The sequence below is a fragment of the Carcharhinus amblyrhynchos genome, chromosome 6 (assembly GCF_965287045.1).
Source record: "Carcharhinus amblyrhynchos chromosome 6, sCarAmb.v2.hapA, whole genome shotgun sequence".
In the NCBI taxonomy this organism is placed as follows: Eukaryota; Metazoa; Chordata; class Chondrichthyes; order Carcharhiniformes; family Carcharhinidae; genus Carcharhinus; species Carcharhinus amblyrhynchos.
The window spans coordinates 87,685,595-87,703,647 of NC_137329.1; the positions used below are offsets into that span (position 1 = coordinate 87,685,595).

At 42.1% G+C, this 18,053-nt stretch overlaps 1 protein-coding gene across 2 annotated transcripts in view; it reads right to left on the minus strand.

The window, feature by feature from the left end:
• The window catches only part of fbln1 (fibulin 1), a 204,092-nt gene that overhangs the window by 48,155 nt on the left and 137,884 nt on the right, over positions 1-18,053 (minus strand). The window contains exon 15 of one of the 2 annotated variants that reach the window (XM_080190885.1): positions 1,964-2,106. In XM_080190885.1, coding sequence (XP_080047011.1) covers positions 1,964-2,106 — 143 coding nt within the window. Of the gene's footprint in view, positions 1-1,963; positions 2,107-12,913; positions 14,420-18,053 lie in introns of those variants that run through there. The other variant, XM_080190886.1, reaches the window with a different exon arrangement.

Genomic DNA, 18,053 nt, shown 5'->3' on the forward strand with positions numbered 1-18,053 from the left:
GTGTGCCAGGGGCAGCGTCAAGGTGGTGGAGCTTGAATGAAGGCTACGCAGGGGCAATCATGCAGGGATGGAGCATGTCACAGGTTATGATGGAGGAACATATCGGAGGTCAGGCAGGGGGATCCATCAGGAGGGCCCTGATAACCAAGATGCAGGTGATCCATGTCTGGTGAGGGAACATGTTGCCAATGAAGAGGGGGAGGGGTGTCTCCGAATGCACTGTGAGATTGGGGCTCCACTGCAGAACGGCGCCCATGCTGCCTGAAGCTGGACTTACTTTGCCATTAGTTACACATTAAAACAGATTCCAATGCTATCATTGGTTACATCATAACAATTGACAGGCATGCAAACGGAGGTGCTGGCTGCAATTTTATTGGCATGCCCCACCCATCAATGGATGGAGCAAGCTGGTAAAATTGCAGGAGAGCTGAGGAATCAGGATTGTACCCAATTTCTCAGCTCTCACGATCTTACCAGCACTGGATTTCTGGTGTAGTCAGCCTTGTGCCTATTTCTGGCAAGAGACTGAATAATTTATTCAAACATATTTAAACATTCATTTGCATGCGTTTAGTGAGCCTGGCACACAATCGTCTGGGCTCACTTGTCTTTATAGCCTCACTGGGAGAGCTTTTCTCCAGCGAGGAAAACACCGCCTACCCATGCACGGGGATTTGTGTGTTGGCCTGACCGGTTGAACTCAAAGCCATTAAGGCCCCCCCCCCCGGGGAGGGCCAGGGCAGTGTCCTTTGGCACTGCCAGCCTGGCACCTTGACAATGCCCACTGGGCAGGGGCTGGGCCTACGGATATACGGAACCAATGGGAGCCTGGAGGAGGTGGTGTTTGGCCAGGGCACCTCGGTTGGGGGGGAGGCACTGTGCACTTAGCTGCTATGATTTGTGTGGGGAGGAAGGGGGGCCCTGCTGCTGCATGCAGCAGCAATGGGGGGAGTGGGGCTTGCAATCAGCCCAGGTGCCTGCGATTGCTGAGGGCGTTGGTTCAGGCCGGCTGCAACAGCAGAGGCCTGACAACTCTCTCTGTTAGTCCTCTTCTGTGGAATCACGCATGTGCAGACACGGAGGTCGCACATGTGCGATAGCTCCCTCTGCTGCTGGCTGGTGAGTTAAGCCCCGCCCACTGTCTCTCATTGCCAAAAACCATCTAGCCCATTTTTTCATGCACTATGTGCACATGATTGGGAGTAAAAACTCGCCCAAGAAACAGATCTGCAACTCTCCCATTTTCACATTAGCTGGACACTTGGAATTTTTCTTGCAAAATTCCACCCACTGAGTGCATTACAGGCCAGCCAGAAAGCTTCTTGTTTTTGTCAAGCAGCAAATCTGGTTCTAAGTAGGCAGAGAACATTGTTTAGAGCTTGCTCTCTCCACAGCTCTAATGCACCTCCCTGAAATGCTGCACGCATTGAGGTACTGCCACTGCCGTTCCCATACCTGTACCTTTACGTGCACAGGTCACCTAACATTTTGCCCTTCCTGAGGATGCAGCAATATTCCCTGCCAAATACAGGAACGCACAATATCACCTCCAAAAACATTTCAGAGTACTTCCAAACACTTTTCAATAGCAGAAGTTATTTAAAGTTATCTCAACTACAATGTGATCCTTTAAGGAACGGAGCCTGTCTTGCGGCTCAGTACTTGTTTGCAGAGTAATGTATAAATGCATTTCCTAGACCTGGATGCTTCAAATTTGGTATCCTACAGTAGAGTGGATTGTATGACATTGGGATTGTGTCGATTCACAACCTTCCAGTGCATACACAGACATGTGTCCTTTATCACTGTCGGACTTAAATAGGAAGTGACCAGTGGAGCATCACACCTCAGCAACATTTCATAATACCACACAATTAATTTCATGTTCCTCATACTTTAGCTGCCTTAAAAACAGGGCTTGATCTATTCAAAGGTAACTATTAACATTAAATGCTCTCACCAATTGGTTCAATGAATTCTCTGAAGGTCGGCAGAGAAATTACAGTGTAGGACACTGTATTAACAGGGTCCAATATGCAGCTTGTATCAGCTGGGCGGCAGGACTTTATGCATCGAATAGTCTCTGTTCTATCTGCTCTGAACCTATAAAGAAAGAGAAACAGTTAATGGAGAATGATAACAGCTAACCAGAATTCATATGAAAAGGCTTTCATTAATTGAATTCAATTCTGCAGATTCAAGTCTGCAATTCACTGTCAGTAGCTGCTACTCAGATTTCTTCATGAAATATATGAAGAGTTTAAAAATATTGATGCAGGTCGTAATAGAAACCCTTCTAGCATCAACTTATTGTTTTCTGCTTGTGATTTGGCAGAAGGAGTTTCAGTGGGAAAATGTGAATTTCACCACTTCGGCAGGAAGAATGAAAAGTATTATCTGGAATAATGTGTACAATTTTGCTGTCCTTATTTGAAGAATGATATCAGTGCATTAAAAACAGTTCAGAGAACATTCATTGGACTGATTCTTGGGATGAAGGGCATATTATCATGAAGAAAGGATGAACTGGTTGGGCCTATACCCATTGGAGTTGAGGAACATGAGAAGTGATCTTATTGAAACATAGAAGATCCTGAAGGGTCTTGACATTGTGGGTACCAGAAGAATGTTTTCTCTTGTGGGGGAGACTAAAGCTAGAGGACACAGTTTAAAAATAAACGGTGTCCTTTTAAACCTGAGATGAAGAGTACATTTTTCCATCAGAGTTTTGTCAGTCTGTGGAATTCTCTTCCCCAGATAAGTGAAGACATTTTTGAATATTTTTAAAGCTGAGTTGGACAGATTACGATTAACAGGAGATTAAAAGGGTAAAGGGTCAGACCAGAAAGTAAAGTTGAGGCCACAATCAGATTAGTCATGATTTTATTAAATTACAGAACAGCTTTGAGGGGCCGAATGGCCTAACACTGCTCCTAATTCATAAGTTCATATGTAGCACATGCAGCACACAGCTGTCTGAGATTGCTAGATATTATCTCACCATCAAAATTCAAGAAATACGTAACTGGAAGAGCAAACTTATGATGTGTCATCAGCAATTTCAGATTAATCAAGAATTCTCCAGATGCTGCCTGAGACTGAACAACCTACATGTTTACGTAAAGGCTATTAACTATCATAATATGGTTTTGGTGTTAGAACCACAGTTATCTTAATAGAAGGTAAACCAAACAATGTTCTTAACATGAAAATGCACTTTACATTGTATGTTTCCAAATCTATGGAACTGATTTTAAATCTGTACGAATGAATAGGTTTTGAGCGAGTTGAAATCTCACCCTATAACTTTATAAACACACAAATTTGTTCTCTGATCCTGGTTTCTAGGCTGTAAGCTGGTCAGTTCCAGTGCCGTAAACACATGCAAAGTGGTAAACCAACAAGACAAAGGCACACCGATAGAACAGGAACAACCCAAAGGTAATTTCTGGTTGCTGATAGCAATTATTCTCTACTGATCAGCTACCACCATAATGAATAATTTCCATTTTTCACCTACATGGTCCTTAGATGGTCCTTACTACTAATATAATATAACTTTTTTTTATTATCAAGGGAACTAATACAATATAATATCTCTTGTCTACAGATGAATTTCATTTCTTTTATTCTTTCACAGGATGTGGGCATCACTGGCTAGGCTTGCATTTATTGCCATCCCTAAATGCCCTCGAGGAAGTGGAGGTGAGTTGCCTTCTTAAATCGCTGCAGTCCATGTGATGTAGGTAAATCCACAGTACTGTTAGAAGGGGATTTCCAGGACTTGGACCAGCGACGGTGAAGGAATAATGATATAGTTTCAAGTCAGGATGGTGTGTGGTTTGCAGTGGAACTTGCAGCTGATGGTTTTCCCATGCATCTGCTGCCCTGGTGTTTCTAGGTGGTAGAGGGGTGGGCTTGGTAGGTGTTGTTAAAGGAGCTTTGGTAAGTTGTTGCAACAATTCTTATAAATGGCTACTGAACATTGGTGATAGGAGTGGATGTTGAAGGCAGGGATGGGGCGCCAGCGAAGCTAGCTGATTTGTCAGAGACGATGCCGAGTTTCTTGAGTATTGTTGGTGTTGCACTTATCCAGCCAAATGGGGAGTATTGCATCACATTCCTGACTTATGCCTTGTAGATGGTAGACAGGCTTTGGGGAATCATGAAGTGAGTTACACTCTGCAGAATTCCCAGCCTCTGACCTGCTTTTTATTTATGTAGATGGTTCAGTTCTTATTTTGTTTAATGATAACCCCTGGTTGATAGTTGAGGATTCAGAGATTGTAATGCCACTGAATGTCAAGAAAGAGGGTTATATTCTCTCTTGTTGGAGATGGTTATTGCCTGGCACTTGTGTGTGCATTGCTACTTGCCAGTTACCCAAATGTTAATGTTGTCCAGGTCTTGCTCCATATAAGCATGGATTGCTTCTGTATCTAGGAGTCATGAATGATGCTGAACATTGTGCAATCATCACCGAATGTTGGAAGGAAGATCATTGATGAAGTAGCTGAAGATGGTTGGTCTAAGACATTACCCTGAGGAACTCCTGCAGTAACATCCTGGAAGTCAGATGATTGACCTCCAACAATCACAATCATCTTCCTTTGTGTGAGGTATGACTGCAACCAGTTGAGAGTTTCTGCCCTGATCCCCATTGATTCCAGTTTTGCTCGGGTTCCCTAATGCCACACTTGGTCAAATGCTGCCTATCAAGGGCAGTCACTCTCAACTTATCTCTATGAGTTCAGCTTTTCTGTCCATGTTTGGACTAAGGCTGTTATGATGTCAAGAGTTGAGAAGCCCTAGTGGAACTCAAGAATCTGCTGTAATTCAGACAACTAGAGCCTCTATCACATGCAATACAACTGATCAATAAGTAATGATTGTTTTTCAACAGCACCTTTGATTACAATGCACTATATGCTTGATTTATGAAGGACAGTCAAAATTAACATTAATCGGGTGTCTAGTCTTTGGCACTTGAAGTCAAACTAAGTATTAAAACTGCAGTTAGAAGATAAGCAAATGTTATTTTCTTATAATATTGGCTTGAAGACACAAAACAAATATATAACTTATAGAATGAAATATATTTGTTTCCTTTCTTCTTTATTCTCCTACTTGTATTCTTTTCACTTGACTTGTTTTATACCTTGGATTAGTTCTTCCAATTCTAGTCTTTTTTTCCCTTTTCAAAATAATCTTTTCTTTCATTGGTCCTTGTTCTGATGATTGGCCACATTATAAACAACCTCTCTTCACTGATTCCTAATCTCTGCTGCACTCACTGCCTGTCCCAAAGAGGGGCCATCCATGCCACTTTGGGTTTTCCTTGTTTACTTTCCAAACCTCTTTTTCCAAACACTCTCCTCTTGGCCAGAATTTTACTGCTCCACCACCACGGATTGGAGCAGGCAAGGGGCTGGTAATGGAAATGCCTGTCGACCTCAGATGAGATTTTACACTTTTGGGATGAGCGAGTTTGTAAAATCCCACCCCATGTGTTCAAAACGTGGTGGGGCTCAATTTTCCCAGCCCGCTGAGCTGCTTGAGTAGTACCAGGCTCGCAAGTAAGATGTAAATATTAATTTCCGTATTTTAATCAGCCTCATACTGTTTGCTGGCGCGAGACTGATTATGCCATAAAAATTGGTCTGGGAAAGTCACAACCTGCTCCTGTTGCCCTCCCAGTCAGGGCCAACGATCGGAGGGCATGTTGGGAGGCTGGCAATTGTGGAGGTTTGGGGAAGCCATCAGGAGGCAGGAGATCATGAGGCTGGCGCTGGGAGGGGCCACTGTGCGTGTGCCAATCTCTCTACTGGGAGATTGGTGCATGCACAGTGGCCCATTTAGTGTGTGAATGTTGGCCTCTCAGGCAGGATTAGGCCCCACCCCACTTACCAGCGTGAATCCCCTGGCAAACTCTGAAAGAGGACAGAGCACAGGGTGCCAGAAATTCTACTGACTAAGTTCGCCCAAAGAACAGGCAGGAAAATCTCACGTTTTCCCACTCTTTGGGGATTTAATTTTTTTTTGGAAAATTCGCCCCCGTGAATTTCCTCGATGTCACTGTCTCTAACAAGCTCATCTTAACACCAGCTTTCTTGTTTGTCAGCTTGGCCATTCACGACATACATAATATCCATCTGAATCTTTTCATTTCAAATGCTCTTATTCGACCCTCATCATTCTTCTAAATGATGTCCAGCTTTTAGAGCCATATGTCATCACTGGCCACGCAAGGGCTTTCAGCAGGTGAATTTTCATTGAAATCGAGGTGCTGTGGTTCCTCCATACTCGTTTAAGTAAGTGCCATGACCCTTGTTAAGTCCAGCCTGAATTTCTTTGATAGTTTCTGTATTTAAATGATTAGTGTCGCAAGATAACGAAAGGTATCAACCTAGTCAAGATGAACTTCATTATTTAGGTCATCTTTAGGCAGAATTAGTCCAATCCTCTGGCCAATTGCTGGTCTCCCGCGGTACAACATATGTTCAATACATTCTATCCATTCCCAATTTTTCTCCCATCTTAAGTAAATCGGCTTATTGTCCAGGCCCCTGCCCTTCTGGCATGTTTGATGTGTGGCTTGCTGTACTCCGTTCTAGTGGAGAAGGCTCAATTTCAATTTGGCCTTTAAATTCCAATTCACCATCTTCCTTGTGAAGATATTCACAATATTCATGGCCTGCAATTTTTGCATCAAATTTTTTTGCTTCTGTTTTATTCTTGCCAGAAGCTGACTGAATGCAATGCAGATGAGGTTTAAACTTTTGTGTAATTGATCAAACTGTTTGGAAAGGTTTCTGTTTATTGCCTTTCTAATTATCCATTTCTAATTCATCACACATGCCATTTCACCGCTTTATCCACTTGCAGATTTCTTTGAATTTCGGTCTTTCAACCTTTCTAACAATCCACACAATCTTTACTCTTCCCCTCCCTATTGGCTTTAATCGAGGGGAAAGTTCTCATCGGATATTCATCCTTTCTGTCTTTCGGGCTGCACAAATCCCACCATTTCCTTCGTTATACCCAGGAGAATAGTTTTTTGCCAGGTATGCCAAAGCTTTTCTGATGTACATATTCACTCAAGTTAGTCTACCTCCAACACACAATACTTTCAGCCTTTAAAATGCCAAAAAGTTGCTAGGTCAATTTTTGACATGAAAAAAATCAATACAGCTGAACAGTTCTATGTTCACAAAGTTATAAGATAATTAATTCATCCAGAAAGCCTCCCTTTTCCTTCTCCCACAATATAATTTCAAATCAAATTTTGGAATTACTTCTTTCGTTCCCTTAACATTCTTTTAGACTTCTATGAGGTCATCTCTCAGATGCATCCTTCCAGCACTAAAAAAACTCAGAAGCTCTTCCTCATAAATAAATAATGACTCTAGAGATCAATCACTTAGCTCTTCTCTGCAATGCCTGCAGTATCTGAATGCTTTCATTCATTCTGAGCATTTGGAAATAGATGTGATACTCAATGTGTGACTTGACTAAAACATTGTGCAATTTGATATTGACTTTCTAAGATTGAACTTCATAATTTTATCTTGGTAATTCAATGCTCTATTTGTTGATTGCTCTTCCACACTAGACAATCAACTGAGTCATAGGTCTAACAAATTTGATTGAATTTTTCAAGAAGGTGACTAGCTGTATAGCTGAGGGCAGTACAGGTGATGTAGTCTACAATGGACGTCAGTAAGGCTTTTGACAAGGTCCCACATGGGAGACTGGTCAAGAAGGTAAGTGTTCATGGGGTCAAGGGCAATTTGGATCCAAAATTAATCTAGTAGCAGGAGGCAGAACATAGAACAGTACAGCACAGTACAGGCCCTTTGGCCCTCAATGTTGTGCCGAGCTATGTCCAAACCCAAGACGAAGCTATCCCACTCCCCATAATTCTGGTGTGCTCCAAGTGCCTATCCAATAAGCGCTTGAAAGTTCCTAAAGTGTCCGACTCCACTATCACAGCAGGCAGTGTATTCCACACCCCAACCACTCTCTGAGTGAAGAATCTACCTCGGACATCCCTTCTATATCTCCCACCATGAACTTTACAGTTTTGCCCCCTAGTAACAGCGACAACCACCCAAGGAAATAGTCTCTGCACGTCTACTCTATCTATGCCCCTCATCATTTTATAAACCTCTATTAAGTCGCCTGTCATCCTCCTCCACTCCAAAGAGAAAAGCTCCAGCTCCCTCAACCTTTCCTCATAAGATCTACCCTCCAAACCAGGCAGCATCCTGGTACATCTCCTTTGCACTCTCTCCAATGCTTCCACATCCTTCTTATAGTGAGGTGAGCAGAACTGAACACATACTCCAAATGCGGTCTCACCAACGTCCGGTATAGTTGCAGCATAACCCCACAGCTCTTAAACTCAAACCCCCTGTTAATAGGTCTTGCTGCAGCTGTATAGGGCATTGGTGAGGCCGCAGCTGGAGTACTGTGTGCAGTTTTGGGTGCCGCACCTGCGCAAAGATATTTTGGCCTTGGAGGGAGTGCAGAGGAGGTTTACTAGGCTGATACCGGAGTTGAGGGGGTTGAGCTATGAAGAGAGGCTGAATAAACTGGGCTTGTACTCGTTAGAGTTTAGAAGAATGAGGGGAGATTTCATTGAGACGTATAAGATGATGAATGGGATGGATAGGATAGAGGTGGAAAGACTCTTCCCGCTCAAAAAAGACAGTAGGACGAGGGGGCACAGCCTCAAGATAAAAGGGGGGCGGTTTAGAACGGAGTTGAGGAGGAACTTCTTCACTCAAAGGGTGGTGAATCTCTGGAATTCTCTGCCCGTTGAAGTGGTAGAGGCTGCCTCGCTAAATATTTTTAAGACGCGGGTTGGTGGGTTTTTGATAGGAGAGGGGATTAAGGGTTATGGGGAGAGGGCGGGAAAGTGGAACTGAGCAGCGACAGATCAGCCATGATCTTATTGAATGGCGGGGCAGGCTCGAAGGGCTGGATGGCCTACTCCTGCTCCTGTTTCTTATGTTCTTATAAGCGCTAACACACTATAAGCCTTCTTCACGGCTCTATCCACTTGAGTGGCAACCTTTAGAGATCTGTGGATATGAACCCCAAGATCTCTCTGTTCCTCGTCATTCCTCAGAACCCTGCCGTTGACCCTGTATTCCGCACTCAAGCTTGTCCTACCAAAATGAATCATCTCACACTTATCAGGGTTAAACTCCATCTGCCACTTTTCAGCCCAGCCCTGCTACCTATCAATGTCTCTTTGCAGCCTGCAACAGCCCTCCACCTCATCCACTACTTCACCAATCTTGGTGTCATCAGCAAATTTACTAACCCACCCTTCAGCCCTCTCTTCCAAGCCATTGATTAAAATAACAAATAGCAGAGGACCCAGCACTGACCCCTGTGGTACACAGCTGGTAACTGGCCTTCAATCTGAAAATTTTCCTTCCACCATTACCTTCTGTCTTCTATGAGACAGCCAGTTACTTATCCAATCGGCCAAATTTCCTTCTATCCCACACCTCCTTATCTTCTTCATGAGCTAAAAGGTGATGGTCAAAGGTTGTTTTTGTAACTAAAAGCCTGTGTTCAATGGTGTACCACAGGGATCAATGCTGGATAGTTGCTGTTTATTAATGACCTAGATGTGAAAGTAGTAAGTAAATCAGTAAGTTCGCAGGTAACATGAAAATTGGTAAATAGAAGAGAAGGAAAGTCTTAGAGTACAGGATTATATAGAGGGGCTGGTCAGATGGGTAGAACTATGGTAAATGGAATTTAATCCTGAGAAGTGTGTGATGATGCCTTTGTGGGAGACTAAGAAGGCAAGAGAATATACAATGAATGCTAGGAAGCTGTGAGTACAGAAGACCTGAGGGACCTTGGGGTATATGTCCATAGATCCCTGAAGGCAAAAGACAGGTAGATAAGGTGGCTAAGAAGGCATATCGAATACTTGCCTTTAATAGCAGAGGCATAGAATGGGAGATTATGATGGAACTGTATGAAACACTTATTAGGCCACAGCTAGAGTACTGTGTACAGTTCTGGTCGCCACTCTATAGAAAGTGATTGCACTATAGAGGATTGCAGAGGTGATTCACTAGGATGTAACGTAGGCTGGAAGATTTCAACTACGAGGAGAAGTTAGTTAGGCTGAGGTTATTTTCCTTAGAGCAAAGAAGGCTGGGAGGGGACCTGATCAATGTGGATAAAAGTATGAGGGACATACTTAGGGTCAGAAGGAAGAAATTTTTCTCCTTAGTAGAAGGGTCAATAAAGAGGGGACATAGATTTAAGATAAAAGGCAGGAGATTTGGAGGGGATTTCAGAAAAAACTTTTTCACCCAGAGGGAAATTTAGAACTCACTGCCTGAAAGGGTGACTGAGGTGGGAACTCTCATATTTAAGGAGCATTTAGACAAGCACTTGAAAAGTCATAGCATACAAAGCTATGGACCAAGTGCTGGAAAATTGGATTCAAATAGATAGGTGCTTGATGGCGATGCAGACTGGATGGGACAAACAATCTATTTTTGTGCAAAGTTCCATGGGTGGGATTTTTCGGTCGTGCTTGCCCCAAAAAAAAAATCGGAAAATCCCGTCCGACGTCAATGGATCTTTGCATGGTCCACCTCTTGCCCGATATGATTTTCATGACAGGAGGAATGGGAAAATTCGCTCCGTGACTCTGATTCAATTTCATCCTTAGCTATCTCAGCCCTCCTCTGTCATTTCTTTGTTTCCATTTGTGTAATACTTCACAATCACCTGCCCATATCCCTCGAAAGAATAAAGAAATAAAAATTGCATTGCGCTACCGAATTCAAGGGTAGAATCTTGTTGAGGTATTGGGGGTACACCTATTAATTGAAGAGCCAGCAAGAGACATGTGCTGAGAGAAAAGCAAAGTACGGTGGATGCTGGGATCTGAAACAAAAAAGAAAATGCTGGAAAATATCAGCAGATTTGACAGCGTCTGTGGGGAGAGAATAGAGCCAATGTTGAGAGTCTAGATGAACCTTCGCATCTATTGGCTCTATTCTCTCCCTACAGATGATGTCAGATTTGCTGAGATTTTCCAACATTTTCTATTCTTGTTATTTAAGAAGCATGTGCTGATTCTTTTTGGAAAGTTCGCTGAACCACATGCCAATTAGGCAGTGGTAAGGTCAGCAGCGAACCTTCCCCTGGAATCAAGACCCCAGGAGTGGATGTCTCGCTTAGCAAAAGCTGCCAGCCAATTAAAGGCTGGGGAGGCCATTGCTGCTTCAGAGAAAACACTTATTGGAGCCCCAGGATTGCTGATCAGCCCAGGCTACAAGTAACTAATATGTGGGGGAGGGAGAGGTTTCACAGAGTGAGGGGCACAGGGAGAGAGATATATAGGGACCACAGCAAGGGCAGGGGCTGACCCTCAGCGGAACCCACCACCTGATAGCTAGTTCCTTGATCAGGCACTCAGTACCTTTGATTGAAGCATCAACAGGTGGTAAGTTGGCTACATAGTTTTAGCTTCCATACTGCATGGCAACAGGTGATCATTAATTGGCGAGTTACAAACCTCAGTAGACAGTGGGAAGGGAAGTTGACCATGGGCCTTCTTCCCCAGAACTTTATTTGGACAGAGGCAGAAGACAATGGGGTCCAGTGCACCACCATCCCATATAAGTAAATGCCCTTCCCACCTCGAAGCTCGTCTCTGGCAAGGGCATAAGATTCCAGCGCAAGTTATTAATGGAAATTTGCAACATTAATGATGCCAACATCAATCTCTGGGATGCTTCATTCAATGCCTATCCCATTTGCCACCCAACATGCTGGCATATGTTATCTTAGGCCGATATGATCGTGTCTGGATGATAAAACAAGAAACAAGGGAGACTGTTGTGCCAGTGTCTGAAACATTAGGATACAGAGAGCAACAGTGTGTATTAGAACAAACAACATTGTATAAGGGTCCTGTGAGAAAGTTGATTTTCTTTAAATTAATCTATTTGGATGGACACAAGTAAAGATGAAAAATCGCTATGTCCGGAAGAAATGAAATACATTTTAATTAACAAACTGCAATAAAAGGGAAGTATATGAGCTATAGTTTTAAAAAAAATAACCTCCACTACTAAATTTCATATGAATAGTGTCAACTGTATTTGGTTAATCAGAATTAATTAGTAATTAACTTGGTACTGGAATTAGCCTGTGAAAAACATTTCCATGGGATTAGTCACGGAATCATAGAATTCCTACAGTGCAGAAAGAGGCCATTTGGCCCATCGAGTCTGCATCAATCACAATCCCTCCCAGGCCCTATCCCCACTTATTAACCGTGCTAACCCTCTGACACTAAGGGACAATTTAGCATGGCCAATCAACCTAACCTGTACATCTTTGGACTGTGGGAGGAAACCGGAGCACCCGGAGAAACTCACGCAAACACAGGGAGAATGTGCAGACTCCACACAGACAGTCACCCAAGCTGGGGATTGAACCTGAACCCCCAGTGCTGTGAGGCAGCAGGGCTAACCACTGTGCTACCAAATCTTAGAGCTAAGTAGCACATCAACAGGCTTGGTAGAAAAATATGATGTCAGTCCTAGCAGAGTGTTGTCAAACGATTCACAAAAAAATTGCTGACATCCATAAACTGCAAAAAAGACAATGCTTGTTGACTACTATCAATACATTGACCATTTTGGTTAATGTCCCCAGCTTCATATACTGACATCTTATCAGCCAATATCAATCAGCTGCTGTTAAAAATTACTGCAAGATGGCATCCATATATTCAGTGCCTTGTACAATTAAAAACTGCAAAAGGTTAAGAAAAACATTTGTTGTTAATCTGGCATAATTTTGTGTAGAAATCTGTTTTACTAAACACAATCCACCTTTCAAAAACAGAATAATATAAATGTTATTAACCAAATCAATTTGGAAGTATTTATTTAGAAAAATGACAGATGATTCAGTACATAAATTTCAGTAACAGTACCAACTCATTAGAATTTTCAAAATGATAATACTGAAGTAAAAGTATACAAAAACACTTAAAAAGACTGGCATAAAATTACTGAATTTAACAGCAATTCTTCAATAATTCACAGCATTGAGTCATTGGAGCATTCTGCTTGTCAGCATAATTTAGGCTAGGTTGTGATTGGTTTTGCAACTGCAGTGTTAATATAAGCAGAGAGCAAGTACAAAGGCATGTGAAAATGCAAAATAACAGAAAAACTCATGTGTCTCCTTTAAAATTTAATATACGGCAAATAAAGTAGCATTATTGCATTAATACCATTTTCCAGGAGTTTAAGGCTCTTCCTTGCAGAAATTCAGGAGAATCCCTCATTAAGAGTCACTCAAAGTTTTTAATTGATACATGGGAGCAATTCATTGCTCCAAGCATATTGAGTAGAATTCATAAATTGAGCACTTTGACATAGCATAGATATGTTAGAAACATTACAAAAAACTTCTCTACAATGTCAAAATAACTCCTCTGATGATAATCACCTCTTCCCAAAAATCTAAGTATCCCCATTAACTTCCTCAATTACATAAAAATACTTTGTTTTAATCAAGGAAAAAAGCAAAATTGGATTTGGTATTTACATTTCCACTTGTGTAATGATGATTTAATAAAAACCCTAAAGCCAATAATTGATGGGACGGTTTACTCTTTGAATGAAGACTTCCTAATTTATAAGTTGGTTATCACAGAGTAATGTTCACTCATCACAGAGAATGTTCACTTTTCTTAATTACACTCCTTCCTTTTGTATACAAAGAGATAGAATTCATGCAGCAATCTGTCATTAAGCCACTGAGCATGCACAATAAAAAAGGGAAGAGGGTGATGCATCATGAAAGTTACACATCAAGGCCTTCAAAAAACAATTGGAAAACAAGTAAAAGTAGAAACCTGTGCACTGAGTAACTTGGATATGCGCAGAAAATATAAGTAGGACCAGATTTCATTTTCTGTCAGTCAGCATATCATAGAGTCAATTGGGGTAATAATAGTAATTATTGCTTTGACTATTCACAAAGTAACAGGCATCAAACCACAGCAGTGACAACAATGTAGATCTTTGCTATAAATATGTTGGTGATTCCATGACGCGAGAGCTTCATTTCAACGGTAAGAAGGAAATCCCTGGGTTCTGTGATTTGCCGCTGCACAAACACAACTCCTCCATGATTATTCAGTTCTTGTGTGTTAAAGTAGTCGTCCTCATTGCCATGGGTGATGGAAAGGAGAATGTTATCTCCAGGAACAGCATGAGAGGGCCCGAAACGGAAGACATTGGTGGGCACTTGGATGTTGGTGGGGAAAGTGAGGTAATAGTAGGTTATTCTTAAAGGCAGACTTTGGCACTCCTTATTCTCATTGCAAGGCAAGCGCTCACAGCGACTGGAAGAAAGTGAGAGAGGAAAGGGGGTGTTAATGAACATAAGCAAAGCCAGCAAGTCAGTGCAGCAGAAAATAAAAGAATTACCTATACAATGGAAGTAAATTTCCAGAATATTTCTTATACTCATCTGTCCTAACTTCAGTTGAGGAGCTGTGAAAAATCTCAGAAAAATGGCAGACTAGCAAGAAAACCCCAAGAAAGTGTACTCCCAATATTTCCCCTCAGAATTATAGATTTGTTCTCTGACCAATGAAGATTCTCCAAGTTTTTGGAATTTTAGAATCCTACAGTGCAGAAGGAGGCCATTCGAGCCAGCACCAACCACAATCCCACCCAGGCCCTATCCCCATAACTTCATGCATTTAACTCAGCTAGTCCCCCTGACACTAAGAGGCAATTTAGCATGGCCAATCCACCTAACCTATTTTCTTCTTTTGAGAATATACAGAAAGTGATGATATCACAGGATACATTTCCAATGTGATGTCTCCTTGTTTACCTGAGCTGGTGGAAGAATAGGGAGACAGAAGGTCAAGAAAAAACATGTAAAAGCATTGGCCAGAATTAAAGCTCTCACCTCAGGTGGGTTCAGGAGGGGTGGGGTGGCTGTGAAATTGCGTAGTGGAAATTCTCTCTGGGATCCTGACCAAGTAGCAATTTTAAAATGGGCCGTGGCAGTGCCTCTGATGACAATTTTACAACAGGGTTGCAGCAGTGTCTCTGATGGCCTTAATGGCCACTTCAGATTATTTTATCACCCAGCCTCAAGCTTTAGACTGCTAGATGATAGATCAGTGGGAGGAAAGCCATAATTGAACAGAGTTAGATCTCAGGTGGGAAGAAAGGGGCACATACATCCGAAGCCCTTTTTTGACCAGGGGTGCCCTCCCCTTAAGGCTTAGTGATCCCAGGTCTATTTCCTGAGACCATGATACTGCCTTGCAACATCCCGGGTACTCTCTATCCTCCCCGCTTTGGGACCCCCACCACTTACATGTCCTCGAGTTTCCAGCACTTAGTTCCAGGCAAGTCCCTGAGGTGCCTTTGCTGACCACTGCAGTGCTGAGCCTGGAGGGACTGGAGAGCTGTTGGCCAATCTGATTGGCCAGCAGCTCTCTAAGGCAGGACTTCCTACCAAGTGAGGGTAAAAGTTCCACCTTATGCCAAGCAATGTTTGTTAGGGCATGAAATGGCATTAGAGCCACTGTAATAGATTGGGATTCACTCTTTGGAGGCAAGCCCCTGCCATCCTGAAAATTCAGGCCATTATTTTTGCAGGATATCTATGGATCTTCAACTAAAATTGCAGCAAACAAGTAGGAAAGCCTTCAGAGATATTCATCCATCCTCATTTTACCTCTTATATTGAAGGTGGTCTTTCTGAAAACCCTTAATTTCCTTTATAAATTTGTCATAATAGCATACAACAGACATTACGGGTAGCCATCTAATTAACATATGTTTGGATGCTTATGACATTGAATTTTCTGCTCATCACCATATCTTTGGTAGAAAAGGCACAAACCCCAGAAATATAGTCAGAGAAGTGTGAGTAGGGGACGTTGCCAATAAATCCATTCAGAATCTCGCACATGATTATAGCACAGGAAGAAGCTGAGCACATTTAACAATAGCATGAGACAAAATGAAACAATTGGAGGCAATGCAATAGAGACCACAGGGCTATTTCTCAATGTCAATGGGACGACATCCAAGATAAGCTAAGGTTCTTAAGCCTAATGAGATGGATCAGAGGGAACATTGTAGAAGCACACAGTACATAACAGATAAAGTAAATGTCTGTGCAGAGGGACAAAAAGATTTGAGTTTGGAGTTGTGAAGGGAAAGGCTAGGATGAATGTCTTCTAATACCATTTTAAGTAGTCTCACAATACCAGGTTAAAGTCCTACAGCTTTATTTGATAGCACAAGCTTTCGGAGCGCTGCTCCTTCATCAGGCGAGTGGTACTCTGAAAGCTCATGCTATCAAATAAATCTGTTGAACTTTAACCTGGTGTTGTGAAACTACTTACTGTGCCTACTCCACACTGGCAACTCCACATCATGGCTACCACTAATATCATTTTAGACAGAGGGTGATTAAATATTGAAACAGGTTGCCTGGAAAATTGGCTGAGGTCATGGAAGAACTCAGTTAAATATTTACTGCAATGGCAAAATTGAAGGATTAGTTTTCAGGAAGTGAGATATCAAATCAGGCTTCATTATCTGAATCTAAATTCTGATGTTATCATGTGTTAAAGGTTTAAACGTGCTACCATGCAAAAACACAAATATTTGTTACCACTAAATAAATCAAAAGAATCTGTCTTCCAGTTAGATGTTCCAGAGTCAAATCTCAGTGTCACACAGTCATTCAATTTACCTGAACTTTATCATAAAATAAGATACCTAACTAAAGAAGAAACTGGCAGTTCACCCACTCCTGTTAACTAACCACTAGAGTGGTTGTTGTAGAGTTGATAGTGACAGGTTGTCATGACCTCATTCAGTTGTCTGTTTTTCACCCTTCAGAAGATATTTGTTTTGTGACCAGTCTAATAAGTACTAACTCATTCGTAGATAATTAGCATTAAACTTCAGGCAGACATCAAATCAGCTTTCATTACCCGAATCTGAATTCTGATGTTATCATGTGTTAAAGGTAGACTAGATATTTATCCATTCTTAGAGTGAAGGGCAAGGCTGGCAGAAGTCAGGAACCCTGGATGACTTGGGATATTGAGGCCCTGGTCATGAAGAAGAAAGAGGCACAGGACATGCATAGGCAGCTGGGATCAAGTGAATCTCTTGAAAAGTATAGGGTGTGTAGGAGTAGAGTTAAGAGAGAAATCAGGAGGACAAAAAAAAGGGGACATGATTTTTTTCTTGGCAAATAAGGCAAAGTAAATTCCAAGGAGCTTCTACAAATACATAAAGGGCAAAAGAGTAGCAAGGGAGAGAGTAGGGCCTTTTAAGGATCAACAAGGTAATCTATGTGCGGATCCATGAGAGATGGGTGAGATCCTAAATGAATATTTCTCATCAGTATTTACTATTGATAAAAGCATGGATATTAGGGAACTTGGGGAATTAAATATTGATGTCTTGAGTGTACATATTACAGAGATGGAGGTGCTGGAAGTCTTAAAGCGCATCAAGGTAGATAAATCTGCAGAACCTGATGAGGTATATCCCAGGATGTTGTGGGAGACTAGGGAGGAAATTGCGGGTCTCCTAGCCGAGAAATTTGTATCATCGATAATCACAGGTGAGGTGCCTGAAGATTGGAGAGCGGCAAGTGTTGTGCCTTTGTTTAAAAAGGGCTGCAGGGAAAAGCTTGGGAATTACAGGCCAGTGAGCCTCACATCTGTGGTGGATAAATTGTTGGAAGGTATTTTGAGAGACAGGATCTACAGGCATTGAGAGATGCAAGGACTGAATAGGGACAGTCAGCTTTGAGTGAAAAATCATGTCTCACAAATTAGATTGAGTTTTTGAAGGGGTAACCAAGAAAGTAGATGATGAGGGCAGTGCAGTTGATTTTGTCTACATGGACTTTAGCTAGGCCTTTGACAGGTACTGCATGGTAGGTTGTTGCGTAAAGTTAAAACTCGTAGGATCCAGGGTGAG